The sequence below is a fragment of the Stegodyphus dumicola genome, chromosome 8, assembly GCF_044657685.1.
Source record: "Stegodyphus dumicola isolate Sdum_Otavi_A_Nest chromosome 8, ASM4465768v1".
Taxonomy (NCBI): domain Eukaryota; kingdom Metazoa; phylum Arthropoda; class Arachnida; order Araneae; family Eresidae; genus Stegodyphus; species Stegodyphus dumicola.
The window spans coordinates 62,328,622-62,348,133 of record NC_140775.1 but is presented as its reverse complement, the minus strand read 5'-3'; the positions used below and the strand labels follow the sequence as shown (position 1 = coordinate 62,348,133).

General features: G+C 32.7%; 1 protein-coding gene across 6 annotated transcripts in view; it reads left to right on the top strand.

Annotated features, from left to right (window-relative positions):
- LOC118199880 (extracellular matrix organizing protein FRAS1-like) overlaps window positions 1-19,512 on the top strand; it is a 284,180-nt gene that overhangs the window by 212,609 nt on the left and 52,059 nt on the right. For 5 of the 6 annotated variants that reach the window (XR_015042588.1, XR_015042590.1, XM_085821910.1 and 2 more), the window contains exons 53-58: window positions 77-277; window positions 3,789-3,976; window positions 6,861-6,944; window positions 10,730-10,909; window positions 16,092-16,215; window positions 18,081-18,223. Coding sequence is in view for 4 of the 6 variants with exons in the window: in XM_085821910.1 (XP_085678036.1) it covers window positions 77-277; window positions 3,789-3,976; window positions 6,861-6,944; window positions 10,730-10,909; window positions 16,092-16,215; window positions 18,081-18,223 (920 nt within the window). In the remaining 2 variants the exon portion in view is untranslated. Of the gene's footprint in view, window positions 1-76; window positions 278-3,788; window positions 3,977-6,860; window positions 6,945-10,729; window positions 10,910-16,091; window positions 16,216-18,080; window positions 18,224-19,512 lie in introns of those variants that run through there. The other variant, XM_085821911.1, reaches the window with a different exon arrangement.

The following is a 19,512-nucleotide window of genomic DNA, read 5'->3' as shown; positions in this document are numbered from 1 at the left end:
GTAAATACATATTTGTCTTTATGATGTGTAGTAGGTTTTAGAAAATATTACTAAAATCAGTCTTTTATTTTAACAGCTACTTCTGTGCAACTTGAAAAGGCTGAATATGTAGTACCTCAGCACACTTTTCCTAACAGTTCCGTCTCTGCAATCATACCTGTAATTCGGCTGGGAGACTTAAGATTGATTTCGAAAATTAGAGTTAGTACAATTGATGGATCTGCTTCTGCTGGACTTGATTATTACTCTAAGAGCAAACTTCTTACCTTTAATCCAGGTTTGAAAATTTCAGTATTTTAAGAAATTTATTGATTTAAAATCTTGATTATTCATATACCTAAGGGAGAACGCTGATAGGGAAGCGTTTTAATAAATTTTAATTAGAAACGAAACACTTCTATGCTTTTAAATGCAAAATTCAGTGAGATATGTGAGTATGAGATCGTTGACTTTCTGAGATATATGAGTCCAAAGCCGTTGTGCCTGCCCAAAGCCGATTTAAATTCATTACTTTTCAAATCAAATTTTATGGATCAGATGGTGAAAGAGCAATTGTTACCAGATAGCTCCAAAATTGGGATAAATGTATGTTGTTGGGATAAAACGCATAATACGTTTTTACACTCAAACATATATGTATGATTTCGGAAGCATAACTTCCTAGATTTGTTTTGGCAGCTAATAATTTCATTCTAGGTAAAATAGTAATTGTTTTTGAATTTATATACGAGTCCTTTATGTTTGATAAAAAGTTTTATTAAGTTCATTTCCGTAAATTTTGTTCACATGTTTAACTCGCTATTTGCACATATGTTTAACTGGATAAGTATTGAATGTTTCACTACAGTAACCACTTCCTAGGAAAATCTCTGGTTAATAAAATCAGCCATTTATTATGTTTAAATTTCCAAAAACCAAAACAAACATACAGAAAAACTGTTGTTTATTGAACTCATCTTCGTGGGTTATAAAACCCCCAAACTGGCAAAAGACTGATTTCTTTAGTTCAAGATTCTCTTATCGGTACCTATTAAAGCTTTTTGTAATTTATCCATTTAACTTATTGAGGAACCGTGGCTTATTCTTCATTAAGGTATAGTAGTGATAACATAAAATGGGTTTGCACAAAATTTTCATCAGTGCAGTTTGATCTCACTTGATCTATGCTCTCAGACACTGCAAAATTGTTTGTGTGGATTGTATCTAAGGGCAGAATTTACCTTAAGGATAAGTAGTTGGTTTTAAGAAACTGAAGAAACGAATTACGCAATATAAATGTAACAATTAAAAAGACACAACTGATTATTGGCAAAAGCATAAAATCTCCATATTTGAAAGCAATCAAGAATTTAGTAAGGTTCATGGATCTAGCCTTTTTATCAATTTTCTTTTGAAATGGGAATAGCGAACTGATATATGAAGAACTATCTATATTGTCAGAAAACTGCGACGCACATCCTTCGGATTATGTTCCAAAAAATATTAAATTTGTATTTCTTCTTGCAAATGTAACTCCTATCGAGGTACGAGGTAGACGAGGGTATTATAAAAATTTTAAATATCATCACAGAAAACAGGTAATTCAAACAATAATAAACAAAACTGAACCATGTAAAAATTAAAGCACTTCGATTCAGATAACTAAGTCGATATATTTGTCAGAGGCCGGTACCGTAACATTGGCAGTATTTGAATCCTAGTGAAGGCATGAAGGTATGTATTCTCTATCCCCTTTCTTGAAGGTATAAAATTGATTGCCCCTTGTGGTAACCCTTGAGCAACTTTCTCAGTTCTAAGAGGCTAAACAACTGGAAGTTTCGGGCGTGAACTTTTTCCAAAATAAAAATCACAGTTCGGCACTACCGATGATAAACACTAGTTCAAGCATTTTTGACTAATGCTTGAATTGGATCTGGCCATTGGTTCAAAAAGATTTTTCCTTGTTGGAAATTTTTACACCAACAGTGTCATGTAAAAAAAAAAATACATTTGTTTTTAGAATATTCCTTACTCGGACTTCTAAACTGTTATCATTCGAATCCAAGTTTTATTTTAATAAACTTGAAACTGGAATTTATTCCTAGAATTAATATTTAAAAAACAAAGTAGGAATAAAGCTTTAGTGAATAACTTGTATATATGTAATTTTTATTGATATGCACTTTTACTATCATTTGAAAGAGAAAGAAAGCTTGTAATTTAAGTAAGTTTTTTTTTATTCCTTGTATCATAGCTGCCAGTGCGCGAGTGGTTATACTGGTTTGGATTCGATCCTAGGTTAGTGGGCTGGTTGCATGGTTGGTTTTCGTGATTCTCCCCGTATGTAATGTGAATATGTGCCATTTTCTCTCAGAAAATCATCCACGAAGGCATCCGTCGGGTTAGGCCGATGTCATATTCAAATAACCTAACAACAAAATATTTATCAAAGGAATACTAAGGGGAACCAGACATTTAATAATGTTTAAAAACGAAAATTTCAAAATCTTATTCTTCTTTATTTCATGCATATGTAGCTAAACTGAAGATTTAAGCAGATGCAGAACTATAACAAAGCAGAAATTTAACGATAACAATAAAACAGCAAAAACAATAACGAAATAAAAATTTAAGCGTAGGAAGGTACATTAAATGAGCGAACGCCTGGGTTAATACTGAACAGCGTGATCATTTTATTTCCTCACTATCTGAGGTCAGAGGTCAAAGATAGAAGTTAAGTTTGAAGGACTCGAAACTTCTGAGTAGCTTTTCTTCCTAGGTACCAATACTATGATTCGCTGTTAGACGGTTTTGACTTAAATCCTTATACTATGAATTTATTGTTATCTTTACCTAATGAATATCTGTTTATGTCGAGGCTCCCTAACTCTTTTATTACGGCACACTTTAATATCGATCGTGATCTATCCGTGTTACATTATCAGATTATTAATTTTTATTTTTTCCTCAATTCTTTACATCGGGATGTCACATACTGATAAGCAACTAAACCATGTTGGTTAACAGCAAGGCAATCCTGTATGTTAATTAGTATAGGCCAATAATGGCAAACTTATGACATTAAGTGAAACGCATAAGCAAGTACTAATGAAAATCCAAAGCGGGTTCACTTACTAAGTGAAACGTGAACCGGCTTTGGATGACACGCATCACGCATTTTCAGAGCCGGAGACAAAAAACTACATAATGCAATTTTTTTTTTTTTTTTTTTTTTTTTTTTTTTTTTGTGCAAGAGCCTCGCATTGTCAGCAAGTGCTACGCTTACCTCAGATGCGTTGGAGTACATTCTTGGCAGACAGTTGACAAGAATGCCAGAGGGATGATTGTGTTATATGTGAGGCCGAGCGGTAAAGTCGCTGGACACTGGTAGTTGGGTACGCGTTTCGAATCCCGCGAACGGGATGGCTTTCGTGGTTTATCCAACTTGTATACAAGCCAGTTTCCCTTAGGAAGTCATTCCTTACCTTAGGCAGATAGCCCTCGCGAGGCTTTGCCATAATCACATAAACCAAAACAAACCAAACTGTTATATAAGTGACGCGGCACCAGTCTTCAGCTAGGGCTTTTACGAAATTCGACATGCCGAGCTCAAAAGTTTCGTCATCACTGGTACAGGCAATTTATATAGATATTCAAGCAAGTGACATAACTTGTCTTCTGATATTCAAAGAGAAAATTTATAAAGAGAGTTAAGAAGTTTAAGAATTGAAATTTATGTCATATATGCATAATAATTAATTTGTTGCCAGATATAAAAGAGATTAAAAAATTTACTTCCTTTTTTTCAGGTGAAAGCAAGAAACGCTTCGAAATTGAAATTCTGTATAATAAGCGGCGAAACTGGGCCCTATCTTTCGTTGTCATACTTGGCCCTGATGAAGTACTAAATGCCGATATAGGCAATGTATCAAAAGCTGTCATCACGATACCTGGAGTGCAATCGACAGAAAGTTTAATTTTGCCCGCAGTTCCTATTGTACGTCTATAATAAGTATCATTTTATCATTACGATCACACAGAGTAACTACAATTAAGTAATAGAGTCACAGAGTAATCCTTATTATCATAAATTGTAATTATAGTAACACCTAATTAAAGATTACTCGTAAGTACAGATTATACTCTCAAAATTCCTTTTTATAAAAAGCTTTGCTTAATTTAATTTTGAATAATAAAATATTCAGACTATGCTCAGGCAAAGCTAATCTGAGAACACAGGAAAAGCTTCAAGAAATAAGCATCCGTCAAATAATGCATTCCATACATGTAATTTCACAGAGAATTTCAATTGCTAGAAATAGTTTAAAGACTTACTGAATGAAAGCAATTAAGTAAACTAATCATTAAAATTTATACTCGGTTAGTATCGTACAATATCTATTATTTATTTCTATCTTGAGGTCAGAACAAGATCTGCCAACAAACTTATTTCATTTTAAGTGATTAATTTATCAGTTAATTATTTGTAGTTTTTTATTTCTAATTTTTGGGTACAAATTCAAATCCTAATCTTTGAAATGGTTCAGATTAATAAATTCTACTCTTAAAAATCATGTTTCAATTTCCTTTCTTCAATCTTTTCGAAACTGAGACAATGCGTAAAAATTATGAACTTTTGGGTGGAATATCAATTGTGTACGTTTACCGTAAAGGCAGGTAGTGACAGGTGACGGAGGACGGGGACGCCTGGCGTATAACATAGGTAAACAGGCATATGTCCCACGTCCTCCACTATCTCGAAGAAGCAACTCGCTGGAGCCCCGTGAGGCTGCACCGGAAGTTTACATGGCCATACAGGTGCTAGATGTCGGATAGTTTTTACATAGGACGTTGTTAATAACACAAAGTAACTTAAAAAAGAATATAAAGGATAGCATTAAAACACTAAAACACTCATATAAGCTGAAACATAGATATACAAAATTAAACGTAAAAGCATAAAAACACACTCGTAATTACGTAACATAAAGACATAAAAACACACACGAGAATACATATCATGACACATAGAATACATATGGAAACACGTAGAGCACATAAATGCAAATATTACACACAGAAGAAACATATGAGACATAGTAACGTGTGCGTAAAGCAGTAGCGCTGTGCGGAAATATGCTCAGTTCACATAATACATAATGTACATACTTTCATTAGGGGTTTCTGTTGCATGAATTACATATTTCGTTGCATACACTACATTCGTGCATTGTACGGATATTATATATTTCGATTTACGATAACACATCATTCCATTGGGTGCCCAGTGCTTTACACTGATAAACATGTCAGTAACATTATTTCTGCAAGTTGGTGGCTATTGAAAGCAGATGTTAACACGAGGCTCGAAATTGAATGTGGAATGTGTATTATAGAATGTGTACATACTACGAATATCTAATCGTTGAGTACATTGTCTGCAGTACCATGCTACTGTGGCTCGCAAATGTCTTGCCCTAGGGCGTTGATTTGCTGTACAACTGCGCAGATGCTCCTTATAGCTGGCGGGTGTTTGATTATGAAACGATAGTAAAGTACCGTAAAGGCACATGTTCCAGAAAGACCTTTGCTTTACGTACTGAAGATGGATTACTTATTTTGAATGTTTTCATAATAGAAATGTTTATAGCTTAGCCGTTCCTTTTTCATAACCCTTATGTTACAATACGCTATCATAATTTTTACCATGAACTCAGCCTGACATATGTTACCCTTGTACGAAGTATAAAAATTTTCACCTATTATCCACATTATTTGACAATTTGCCATGTCTCAGAAGTGTTATTGTTCGATGATGTATAAAATCTTTAATTGAACTTTATTAAAACAGTACATCGCTTAATTTACTAAACGTTTTAAAAGTCTACATCATTCTTAATAATTTATACCTTTGTTTTAATTTATAATACTACTTTTAATTAACGTAAGTTTATAAAAAGTCTGATTTACGAGATTTATAATATATAACTGATAATTTTTATAAACATTTGCACTATTATTTGAATTAATATAACATGTTTCTAAAGGCATATATTATAAAACATATAGAATGATCATTCGTTCGTGTACTAAAGAATGAAAAGCTAGAGACAGATTATTATAAAACAATAACAGAAACCAGTTCAGTCGAGCTGAAGTTTTACACTTAAATCGCAAATATCACACACATGTGGTAAGTTTTTTTTTTTTTTTTTTTTTTTTTCTGTGCTTATAGTGAAGAAGGCTATGAAAACTACGAATAAATTGATCTTACAAACTTATCAGTTTAGCTTTGCTACAAGTTTAGAATTATTCAAGTTCCTGCTATATAAAATCCAATTTTTGTAAGGTTGCAAATAATATAATAGAAAGTAAAATATTATAATTTAAAATTTATTAAAACATAGATACTTAAATCAGATAATTAGCAAGAATATTAGTTAAGAAATAAATTAGCTTTAGTATAATGCTTTTAAAATTTATGTTTTATGCAGTTCTAGTAAAAAAGATGGTAATTTAGTAAATTCGTATCAAACTTCTAGCATTATTTTTTTTTTATTTCTGTAAAACGTTTTTGAGTTAAATACATAATCTTCAAGGATTCAGAATTCCATATTAACAATCTTTCAAAGAAAATGCGTCCTGTGATAAAATTTCAATAAATCAACTCTTATAATATAACATTCTTACGATAAATAAATATAAATGTATTCATGATAATAAAGTGCCTTTTATCTTGCCTATTTGATCCACCTTTTATAAAATATGTTTGTATTTAAATTATAATCATAAAAAACTTAGAATATAAATTAAAAGATAAATATTTTAACTATAAAAGATATTTTAATTTTTGCACTTTTGATTACGTGATGATCTCTTAGGTGGTGTCTTTATTACATAATAGCAATATCACCATTGGTCTGTTGCAAGAGCCTAAACCAGGATATCCATTAATTTGCATCACGGTAAGTATATTTCCTTGTTTAATTATTTTGATCATAATTATTATTATAACGGTTGTAAAGACATTAGGTTAACTGGAAAAGCCAGAGAGATGAAAAATGAGCAATCGCCTTCGCCGGGAATCGAACCACGGACCTCTGGAATACCGACCCAGTGTGCAGAACCACTACACCACGAAGGCACGTTAGGAAGGCGGGAGAAATACCTTATATACTTCCCCTTTTAAAGGGCGACTGGGGTTTTTAGTAGACCCAGTCGCCAAATCCTCAGTGAGGAGAATCATCATCCAACGCCCTTTTAGTTCAGGCGCCACTGTAGAGACATTAGGTTAATTGGAAAAGCAGGAGAAATGAAAAATGAGCAATGGCCTTCGCATAGAATTGAACCATGGACCTCTGGAATACTGACCCAATGTGCAGAACCACTACACCGCGAAGGCACGCTAGGAAGGCGGGAGAAATACCTTATACGGTCATCAATAACAGTTCCTGACAAAACATTTTAATAACATTATCATCTTAATTTCACGCAGAAAATTTAAAACTTCTAATTTTATATACTGTGCGTTGCTTTAAATAAATGTGTCATACATTAATACGTTATTTATACATTTAATGCGTTATATTAATAAGTTATACCTCAAGTTATACCTCTGTTTAACAGTTTAACACTTTATGAGAAAGAGTTTATTATTAACTTTACTTAATTATTCTTTTGTTTAATTATTCAAATACTAGATTCCCGCTTACTGTAAGTAATTGGCAAGTCATCAATATCCAAGTTGGTAAAACTTCTGAATACCGGTACTGGATTCGACTTGAGTCTCCGCAAGTGAACTTGTTGCATTAACACTTTTGTGTATTTCATTACATATAACTTAAATACTTTTAAATTTATTATAAAAACTTCCAGGAAGGCTTTCTTTCCTTGCAGTTAGCCTTCGTATGTTTTTCCTTAATTAAATTCACCAACCAACCAAAGTTATTCTCCGCAGCCTTTTCGAATAACATTCTATTTCAGATCATTCATAGTGAAGTTTCTTTTATTATAAAAATGGGGAAAGGCTCATTCTTGGGCGTTTAATATTTGGCAAAAATATTATTTTTATACAAGATATTCAGCGAAATTAAACTCGAGATGCAGAGACTGCGAGGTATGTGTTCAGTACTGATGCCAATAATAAAAACTCAGCTTTCACAGTTACAGTGAGCAAATTTCAAAATGTTTGGACGGGAACATTCATTTTTGTGCTTTTGCAAAAACATAGGCACGGTAAAAGAACATAAAAGACATTAGTGCAGCTCGAAAAACGCCAAGTTCAACTGCATTGCCAGAGAAGAGGAGAGAGAGAAAAAACAAGAAAGGAAAGGCAGTATGCAATCGTGCAAAAGCACGTATTACCTGTAATGAATACAGGTGTGGTATTTTCGAATATTACTCATAGTAGTGAAGATTTTGTGTGTATTAGTTAACCAGAAATCGCCAGTATCACTTCCTTCATCTTTCATTACGCGGACCTCATTTGAAAGTCATTAAATGGTGCAGAATAACAAGCACCATGGTTCTCAATTTCTACTTTTTTGAAGTCATTGTTCAAAATGATTACGCGTTAAATAGACAGTCTGACAATTCCAACTTCCTTTGCTAGAGCTGTTTGGTTTATTGCTTTCCGTCTTAGGCAGACAGTGTTTGCGGAGATGTAGTATTCTTGCAGACATTTGCTGCGCAGTAATGTTGATAAATCATGTCATTATTTGAACGATAAATTACAGTATAAAAATATTATGCAACGTCGTATATTTTAAACCTCGCAGATTAGACGTTACGCAGATGTCCAGTTTTAAACTGGACATGTGTGTAACGTCTAACGTAATATACTAGTATGCGTCAAATATGTGTACTTTGATAATAAAATTATGCCCCATCCTTTTGTATTTTCTTAACCATTATGGTCCCTCGTTCTCAAAACAACGGTTCCTGGCTATGGGATGCATCCAAAAAATATGTCTGGCTTGAAAAAATTTGTGATGTTTACATATGTCTTGTATAATGCTAGATTTATCACTGATATCCGTCATTTTTCATTGCAATATATTATTACCTCTAAAGCCGCCACGATGTACGTTAGTGTGCAAAACTTAAGCAACAAATTCATTTTCAACATCCAACCATAAAATCGTTAAAAAGAGCTTTTTGTCATCAGTACAGTGAAATGCCAACTCATCAAAAAGGTGATGCATATGCAGATATCAGCATCATGATGTCAGAGGGATAAAAAACGCGAGGAGTCAGCGCGTTCAGTGCAAGGCAACTTAAAAAGAAGAAAGGAAGCATTTCCAGGCATTCTTCTGTAGGTGAAAATGTGATTATATGTACAGTATGGCTATAGGGGAACATCAAGAAGCCTTTAGATGGCGTAGAATGATTAGCAAGCTTGAGGAGAGGCCTAGTTTAACGTTTGTCACTCAGGAATCTGGAATTAATAAAGTGACGCTTCACGAGCTTGGAAACCTTTCCAAACAAGTACAGCTGTAAGAAAAGTTGGTGGTGGTCGGTCAAGAAACCAATGATGTCTGATGACCGATATATCTCCTTGCAGGCGAACAGAGATCGAAATCAGACAATGGGCAACACTGCTCAAGATCTTCTACAAGATTTCTCTCATTAATTTATTGAAAGACCAGCCGCACAACCAGGATAGTGGTTAGCGACGCTGAAATGCCGTCCCAAAGGTCTGGAGAAGGCATGGTTGTTTGTAATAATGCCTGTGCGGCATGGGGGCACTCTAAATATGCAGTCTGCCGAAAGTCCTCTCGAGAGGTTATGGTAGATCCAGGACCTGTCTTCTCGGGGTGCTCTTCTTCAAAAAACTAGAGACGAAACTGAGCAAAATCGTACTGTCACCTTTATGTTGCCCAAAGCTCTTTCCAATGACAAGCGCAATCTTGCCTCTTTGCCACGATGAATTTCGTGGGCATCCTCTGATATGAAGCGAGATTAGACACAACAACAGCATCATTAAAAGACCTTTGATATTTCCGCGTATGGTATAACTTATTTACTTTTATAGAACTATTCGAGTGTAAATTAGATTCACATTATCTATTAACGAAACATAAAACTTAAAAATATATTTCTGAAAGTCAGATTCAAGACAAGGATTTCACAGTTTAATAGTTTTTGCATATAATATGCTAGGACTATTTGTTTTCATTATTGTATTTTTTCTCTAAAGTGGCAAAGAAAAAGAATTTTATTAAAAGATTTAAAATGATTAGTTTGGAGAATTAATTATTAAGTGATGTGGAATGTTTAATTTTCTTTTATCCTATATTTGTTGGCCCTAGATTATACCTGCTGAACGATTTTAAAAAGTTCGCTATGCACTTAATCTGTTTTAGCGAAGTCTAGACTGCTGTTCTGGTTTTATTTCTGTTTTATTAATGCATGTAAGATTTAATGTTTCGTTTAAGTTACTTTTGTAAAACCCATGTTGTATAATTATGGTGCACGGAGAGTAGTGTATGTGTTCAAATAATATTTTTAAAAAAATTATTAAGAACTATCTGTCTTTATTTAACCAAGGTTTCGATTAATTTTTAATAATTATTTTACATATCTTATGCTTTTAATATAGTATAAAACATCACACAATATCTTAGGAAATACATGTGTGTGAAAACTGTAAGTAAATGTATATTCCTGCTTTTGACGTAACATCAACGATATACAGGTGCTTGTAGTAATTAATGAACTTATGTTCAGTAATCATTACTTTTACTTTTAGCCCTGCGATTCAAATTATCCGTCTTATGCTGAAACCGCTTCTCTCTGCAAGGAATCGGGAATTAATTCCTCTTCTATGAGTTATTCATGGGAGGTAGCTATGCCATTAGATGGTGAAGAAAATATCTCACCCTTTGAAAGTGTTACACATTCTACACTGTTTACATCTGTACATGACAAAGTGAGTCGATTTTACTTTAATTTTGGAAAAAAGAAAATAATCAGTGCTTTGTTATTTTGACATCAACTAATAAAACTGTAATATTAACTCGTCTTTAAACTGTTTCTCTCAAATTGAGTAAACTACATTTTTAAAGGTGATAATGCTGGTGCTCTTCTTCCGTGCATTTTGTTTACCACTGCTTTCTATAGGCACGTATGTTTAAAATCATTACTAACTATTAAAAGTCTTTGCCTTCAATTTAAAGTATTGTTTTCAAAATTTGTTTGCACTTCCTTTTTGAAAATTATATCAATTTCTATGGCTTTTGAAAGTAATAGACAAATCGTAATAAGTTATAGGATAAAATTTTTGAAAACAAATCTTTCTCACACCTCTTTTTTGGAGGAAAGAGTTAATGGAAACATTTATCAATGAGAATTAACTCTTTACGTATTATAAAGGAGTTACGTCTTTATATACTTATGGGAACGTTCCCCATGCAAGAATTAATGATCTTAGAAATGTTACTCCTTTTATAAAAAATTTATCCTTTAGTGAATTTCAGTGTCTTTGTTTTGACCCTTTTTAACACAAAAATTATAATGTAGTCTAAGAAATATGTTTTTAAACTTAAAAATTTAATGACTGATAAAGATGCGTATTGGAAATGCCTTCACTAGTAAAGGGGCATTCATTTGTGAATTACACATGCGTACTGAAATCAGGCTTCGTTGCTAGTTGTTGCAAAAACCAAAGGGTACACTCGACACGCGGCGCATAATCTGCAGGTATCAAGGCTTGCACTTTCTGTACATGGTAGAGGTGTAATACTCCGTCTTGTAATACTCGCCAAACAGTTGAGTGGGGCACATTTAGAGTACGAGAAATATCTCTCGTACTAATATCCGATGATCTTCCACACTTTGCAGAATGCCAGAATGACCTCTATAGGCGTCCGCATACTCCTGCCACGCCCTGTATTACGCGCATGCAGCTGACAAAGGATCCTTTTTACTTCCTTGTACGAAGTAAAAAGGAAGTATTGTAATTGCGAAAAGTTTCAGGCAGCATATTTCAACGAAAATATTCATTTTGACCGCTATCGAATGAAATTTAACGATGTTTTGCGTGATATCTGTACGTAAGGACAGAATAAAAGACTCTTTTCTTCCAAAAAAATTATAAAACTGCTTTAAAATTAATTCTGAAGAGAATTTTTCGTGTCGTCTGTACGAACGTACGTACGTACGTATCTCGCATAACTCAAAAACGAATAGCCTCAGAACGTTGAAATTTTGTATATAGAATTGCTAATACATGTAGATGTGCACCTCGTATTTTGGTTGCAATCGGCCGCACCAAACGTATATAAATATATTTATATATATATATATATATATATCTGTTACCCGGCTTAGTGATCTCAGTTTCTTTACTCTCATATGTTTGTAAATTGTACATTTTTTGCTTTAAAAATGATTGAATTATGTTGTTCTTATCTTCCGGTTAAGGTTTTTATGCCTTTAGTAAATCTGTATGCAATATTTTTAGAACTATCAACAATTTTAAAGTTCTTTAAGTGCCGCTAAGCCTAATAATGTTTTTAATGGCGGTCATTGCTTGTTTACATTTGAAACAGCAGAATATTTAGTGGATTTGTTGCCAATCTAGAAAAACTTAGCTTCGCAACAACAAAGATAACGCCTTCATTTATTATTGCAAATTCAATCATGCTTAATCCTTTCTGGAATTTTTTTGAGGAAATAAGTGTTTAAGAATTACTTCGTAATTTTTAATACAGATATTTTGACTTTTTATGTATTTTTGCCTTGCAGAAAAGTGAGAACTGAATTAATTGAATGAGAAGTACTCAATCGTCTGTGGAAAACTGTTTCTTTTTTGTTTTGTTTGCTTAATTTCTTTTATACATCGTTCTAGCTTTATTATAGTATTTGAATAGAACATGTGGCAACGATTAGATAATTCTTTAAATAATATAAATTTTGTGCATTCTGAGTTATAATATGAACGAAATATAAATTTGTTAAGTGAACCTAGCTCCATAGTGTCGCTATGGTAAACAAATAGTGTGAATTTTAAAGAATGCATTTATTCTATTGTGGTTTATGCGCTGTCGGCGAAATAGATTTAATTCAATCCAATAAGTTTAAATGAAATGCAAGAAAAATGCGTATAATTTAATATTCCATACAAGGAAGTCATGTGGTGTACACATCAGATTTTTTACACAGGCACCAATGCAATCGCTCGAACATATTTTGGTCTGGCACGTGTATTCTCCGGAAACGCTGCCTGTATGCCCTGCCTGTTTCGGTATCCAGAGCATTCCCATTCGCAAGACCAAACATAAAATGCATGTCCGCCTTTTCCTGATTACTGTACGTCGACATGCTTTCTGAAATGCATGGCGAAAACTCGCGCTTTATGCTTTCCATTACAGCGCCATCTAGTGGTTCACAGCTTGCTGTCCGCCCATGCATTGTATGGTGAAAATTACTTGTTTAGATAATTTCTATCACCACATAATTTTTTTGCCCATCAGTTTCGAAATACCTTGTATATTATAATTGGACCCTGAACATAATCGTTGATATTGGCCCAATCCCCAGTAACTAAAAACCCACTTATAACATTTGACAGCTCAAATAAATCCAAATGTTCACTGAAAGTACTTTAAAACAATACTATTTGGAACATAAAAAACTACTCACTAGTCACCTTTTAAATCAGGGATGGGCAAACTACTGCCCGCAGGCCAGCTTCGGCCCGCCGGAAGGTTCTATCGGCCCGCGGATAGAATTTTAATTTTCCGGTCCAAGGCAGATTAAAAGAAGTATATATTTATATATTATATATCCATCTCCTTTTCCACTTTGTTTAAATATTATTTTTCGTCCCAATATGAAAGTAAACAAAACGCAGAAAGTCTTTGTAAAACATTATCAGGCCGACAAATGTTTTTCAAGAAGGTAAACAGTATCCAAGAAACAGCTACACATGCAAGTTGCATTGTAGCATACAATATTGCTAAAACTAATAAATCTCTCAGTGATAGGGAGTTCGTTAAACAATGCACGCTCCAAGTTTGTGATGCTTTATATCCAGGTAAGAAAAATAATTTTGAGACTGTAAGCTTATTTCGTAAAACGGTGGCTTCTAGAATCGAAGACATCGGTAAAAATTTGACATCACAATTAGATCAAAGATTTGCCAATTTAAATTTTGCTCCATAGCTATGGATGAAAGCACCGATATAAATGATACTGCTCAATTAGTATATTATTTATAAGAGATGTTGATGAGAACTTTGAAATTACCGAGGAACTGGCGTGCATGAGTTCTTTAAAGGGAACTGCAACGGGTTGTGATATTTGTCGTGAATTTTAGGAAAGGCTTTTAACTTTGAAAGTACCTATAACAAATATATGTAATATTACGACCGATGGACCTCCAAATATGACAGGAAAAAAAATCTGGATTTCTTGGACTCCTTAATCAAAACTATCCCGGGGACAATGTTGTTTTTCTATATCAAGATGCTGCATTGAATATGAAACCCATGCTTTACGCAGTCGTGAAGCTTGTAAATACTAATCGATCTCGTGGGCTTACTTATAGACAATTTCGAGATTTTCTTCAGTCCGTGCAATCTGAACATTCTGAAATACTGTATTACACGAAAGTAAGGTGGCTTAGTGCAGGATGTGTTTAAGAGAGAGTTTGGCTGCTGAAAGACGGCATTGTGCCGTCCTTCCATGAGAAACGGTGTTCTGCGGAGTGCGAAATGTCAGAAGACACAGAATATAATGATTGGGTTTCGGACTTTGCATTTTTCACAGATCTTCTTTGTCTTATGAGCAACTTGAATATCAAGATGCAAGTGAAAAATCAATTTATCGACAATATCTGTGCCCATCTCTAAGCTTTCAAGCTAAAACTTAATCTGTTTGCTGGGCAGCTAGCTAAGAATGACTTGTCTCATTTCTCGATGTTAAATTCAATACCCTTAGTAAATGAAGAGAAGCCTAAGAATTATGATGATGGCTTGGAAAAAACTGCATTTTGACTTCGAAAGCAAATTTCAAGATTTCAGTGCTATTCAAACAGAATTGGATATTTTACCATGCCTTTCAACAAAAATTGTGAATGAGGTCAGATTTGTAGCTTGAATAAATTGAGTTGCAATCTAACAATCATTTCAAGCAGTTGTTTCTAAATATGCCAAAGTTATAGTTTTACAAATCATTATCTAAAGTAAGTTTCCCAAATTTAATATCTCACGCCCAGAAAATCAGTGTAACGTTTGCTTCATCTTATATATGTGAACAAGTTTTTCAACTATGAACCTTAGAAAGAATTATTTCAGAAGTAGACTGACAGATGAGCATTTAGCCTCGTTCCATCGAATCAGTACATCTCCCTTTGAACATCAGTATAAGGAACATTTAAAAATGAAATCGCAATTTCATTCATCTCATTAACATATTTAAACTTTAATACTTGTATATTGCTTGTATATTGTTTTTTAAATTTTAGAAAAATTTATTTTGGCCCTCCAAACTTTTTTTCGATTTTTGGCTCGTGACCGAAAACGTTTGCCCATCTCTGTTTTAAATATTATCCATCAGAATACCAACACTTGCTCGAGTGCTTTTTTGACACTTCCAGAAACAATTGGTAGAAAACTTCTTTTATTCTCCCATAGAATGTTCGTCGTGTCGCTTTGGGGAATTGCTTGAATTATGTAGATATGTTGATCCCGTAGTACCATCTTCATGAATCTAAATAAAGACTAAGAGTTAAAAGTCTAACAAATAAGGTATTTGTGGCTTGACAATGATCATTTTCTGTTCAAAGAAGTTCAAGCTTCTTTGCTCAGTCTCCTGTGATATTGCGCCGAATGGTCAAAAGATGTTTCAATTCCGTTTGCACTACTACATGAACTGTGATATTCCCAAATAATGCAAATTTTTACATTAATTCTATGGAAAGGATACTAATGCCCTCTAACAGCCAAATTCAATTACTTAAAGTTTCATGCTAGTGACATGACTTTTCCGCTATTTTTTTAATACGGAATATTTTACAATCCATTTTTTATAATCCGAAGTTCTAAAACTGTTGTATTTTTCATTAGGTTATTATACTGAATACTAGTTTCGGTATTTCTTTTATATAGGTACTTGACAGCATCTATTTTCGACCTCATGAAAGAGTACGTTGTATTGTACAGCCCAAAGATTCAAAAGGCCAACTGGGTATTCCTCTGCAGAGCAAGGCTGTTAAAATAAATTCAGAAAGAGGTAATTTAGCTTTCTATCATTTATTGCTTTTAATATAAATTTTGCTATTAGTATCATACATTATTTTATTTTTCCTTTATTAAGAGTTTCATCTCTTTTAAAGATTTTGCCAATTTATTCTTTACCAAGATTAACAAACACTCTGTTTAAAACAACATGTTCAAATTATTATATGTTTATTGAATTTCTACAGTTTACTTACAATATGATTTCACAAAACTAATATTTAAATAAAGTAATAACATAAATATTAAGATTATACTTTATTTTAGTTACAAAAGTTATTATTTTGTATTCTAATAAAAGCATTTCCTTATTTTTGTTCTCGTGACAGAGAATATTTTAGGACAGAAGGCCCATGATCTCTTTAAGTGCTAAAATATTAGAGAAATTTTATATATAAAGGAAGTTCGAAAAAAGATGACAATAGACTTTATTTCCTTAAATATTAACCCAATACACTTCCAATCATATAATTTCTCAACAGAGAAGGAAAAATTTTATTAAAGTAGTAGGATAACAGTAAAATTTTAAACCGCGCTAATAGTAGGATTTTGAACAAAAGGTTACGAAGATAGTTATAAATAATGTAAAATAAAGTTATTAAAATATTCTTAATTTATATAAAATAAACAATTTTCTAATCATGTTTTAAGTTTTAATTGAATTTAATTATCATATTAATCACTTATATGACAGAATGATGGCAGCATGGATGACAGTTAGATGCAGGTTCATTTTATCAATTCACTGTAGGTCTCTTTTGCTTTGAGGAAGTCCCCAGTGGTACATTTCGAAATGTTTCTATCATAGACGAACGTTATGCAGTATTTTTAAGAGACAACATCATTGACTCTTTAAAAGTTCTCCGTTCATGAATGACGGACTCAACATAGGTTCTGCCCAGTAACTGTTGCCATAAATACTTGACGATGACCATGTCTTTAGTCAGCTTTTCCTGCATGAATGGTCGTCAAGATCTTCAGACTTGTGACTTTTGATTGCGGGACAACTAGAAATCATAAAAGTACAGAGATGGATGTTTTTTGCCATACTGAAAGAAGTTATTAACCGTCATGTGTTAGGAATTACAAATGAACTCTCTTATCGATGATGATGTGCAGAGTGCTGTGCTACGCCTGACGACCATTTTCATAAATGATGGCCGTCTTATTGAGTATTTTGAATATTTTTAATCTTATTTTATATTTAATCGTTGAAAATGGTGCTGTGCCACTCATGACACAGCTTCAATTAGTGTATTGTCGCTATAAAAGGCTACTCTGGCAATAAAATCTTTCATTGTCGATACTCATTCCATGTCTTTCTGTGAATATATGTAAACGTCGCATCGTGCTACTGTCTATACTTTTAGAATTATCGAATTTTTACTTTTTGTCGAATTTTTACTGACTGTCATTCTGCTACTTTTTGGTCATCCAGCGTATATTGTACTGTCATGAATTTTGAACGGATTTCAAAACTGTGCTTGTCAAAAAGCAAAATATCTGAAATTTTATCAATAGAAGAAACTTAAATCTAGAAATAGTTGTAATATATATTTGATTAAATGTATTCGATTCTTCTAAACTTACATTAGGGATCAAAATTTCGAATAACTTTGAAATGTCGCCTGTTTTGAGATATTTCTCCAAACGACACTAACTACTGACTAAAATTTACTAGACTACAAAACAGGAGATGAATGAATGTTATAAAGCTAGTGTATGCTTGAAGAAAAAAGCCGACTACATATATATTTCTCCATGTTTAAAATTATGATAAAAGCATTAAAGTTGTATTAAAGAAAAATACTTAGAAGGTACTTATATAATGCTCTAAACATCATGTATTTTTTGCCTTAGGATTCTGCCACTCTACTTTGAGACCACAGTATTTGCAACTAACTTTGCAATCCCAGTCTTTCATCGCTAATCTTCAATATATCAACTCATCTGACTCCCATCATCCAAATAAGCTGCATATTCATGTAGAAATTCCTCATGAAGTAAATTTTTAAATTATGCTCAATAAATTATTTATTGTGTTTTTTAATATAGAAGGTACTGTAATTTTTATGCTATATTTTAAGTGTAATAATTATATATTATATTAATTATACAATTTAAAAATTATTTCTCTTCAGATCTTCCTGCAAATCGAAATTAATGCAGATTTTTATGAAAGCTATTTACGAAAATTGAATCCTGTTAAGAGTAGATTTAATTGATCACCTAAAACATTTACAATGACTATAACTTGAGTTGTTTTAAGTAAGACTTGAATCACAGAATCTAAACATAAATAAAAGTTGCTGCTATATTTTATAAATATCTAACTTCATAATATATACCATAAGTTTAGGTTTCCAAATTCTGTTTCTAAATAATATGCATGATGAATTGAATTTAAGAAATTAAGAATGTATCTTGAGTTTCATTTGTTCTAAGGGGAATGTAGTGGGAAAATTTACTTTGTTCTAGTTTGAATAGTATGGAAAATGAATTATATTTATTATGCAATTAATTGTAGAATGACTGTAAAATACATGTAGAAAATCAAACAAAAGAAATACGATGTTCGTGTAATGAAATTTCATTAATGTAAAAAACAGTTAGCTTTTCTCAGTTAGCTAGGCCAGCTGCTAAACTCTGAGAAAAGTAGTGTTGATAACGCAGCTATAAATAACTGAGAATTTTTTATAATTCAGTCATAATTAGAAGGTGAAATTATTTATAATTCAGTTATAATTAGAAAGTTAAATTGTATATAATTCAGATATAAATAAATTTCTTTGCTTATACTTTATCTTTAAAATTATCATAGGAATATTTTTATTTTAGAATAAGTAAATCAATAATAGCACAGGTAGCTTATCTTCATTATCAGATGAGAAGTCTCGGGTATTTTCTTTTCTATAAAAAAGAGAGCGGAGAAAGAAGATATTTACTATTGTTGGGAAACCTGATGACTTTAGAAACTTGTAGAGTTTATATTTATTTTAACTAACATTTATTTTAAGTTTAAACTATCTTTCCTGTCAAGCCTTACTTTCTCCTGCAATTGCCAATGCCAGAGTATGTAAATTTTAGTAGAACGCGCAAAGTATTCAAAATAGTCAGCGGAAGTATTCTGAGTTAAATAGAAGGAAAACGAGTTCGAAAGTGTGCTTTCTTGCTTCACGAGCGTGGAGGTGGCTAGGTAGAAATTGAAGAACCACGCGTTTCGGCCTGTGTGCTTGCCTCGGCAGATAGTTAAATCTTTCAACGTAATATTCAGAAGTTTGCTGAATTATCA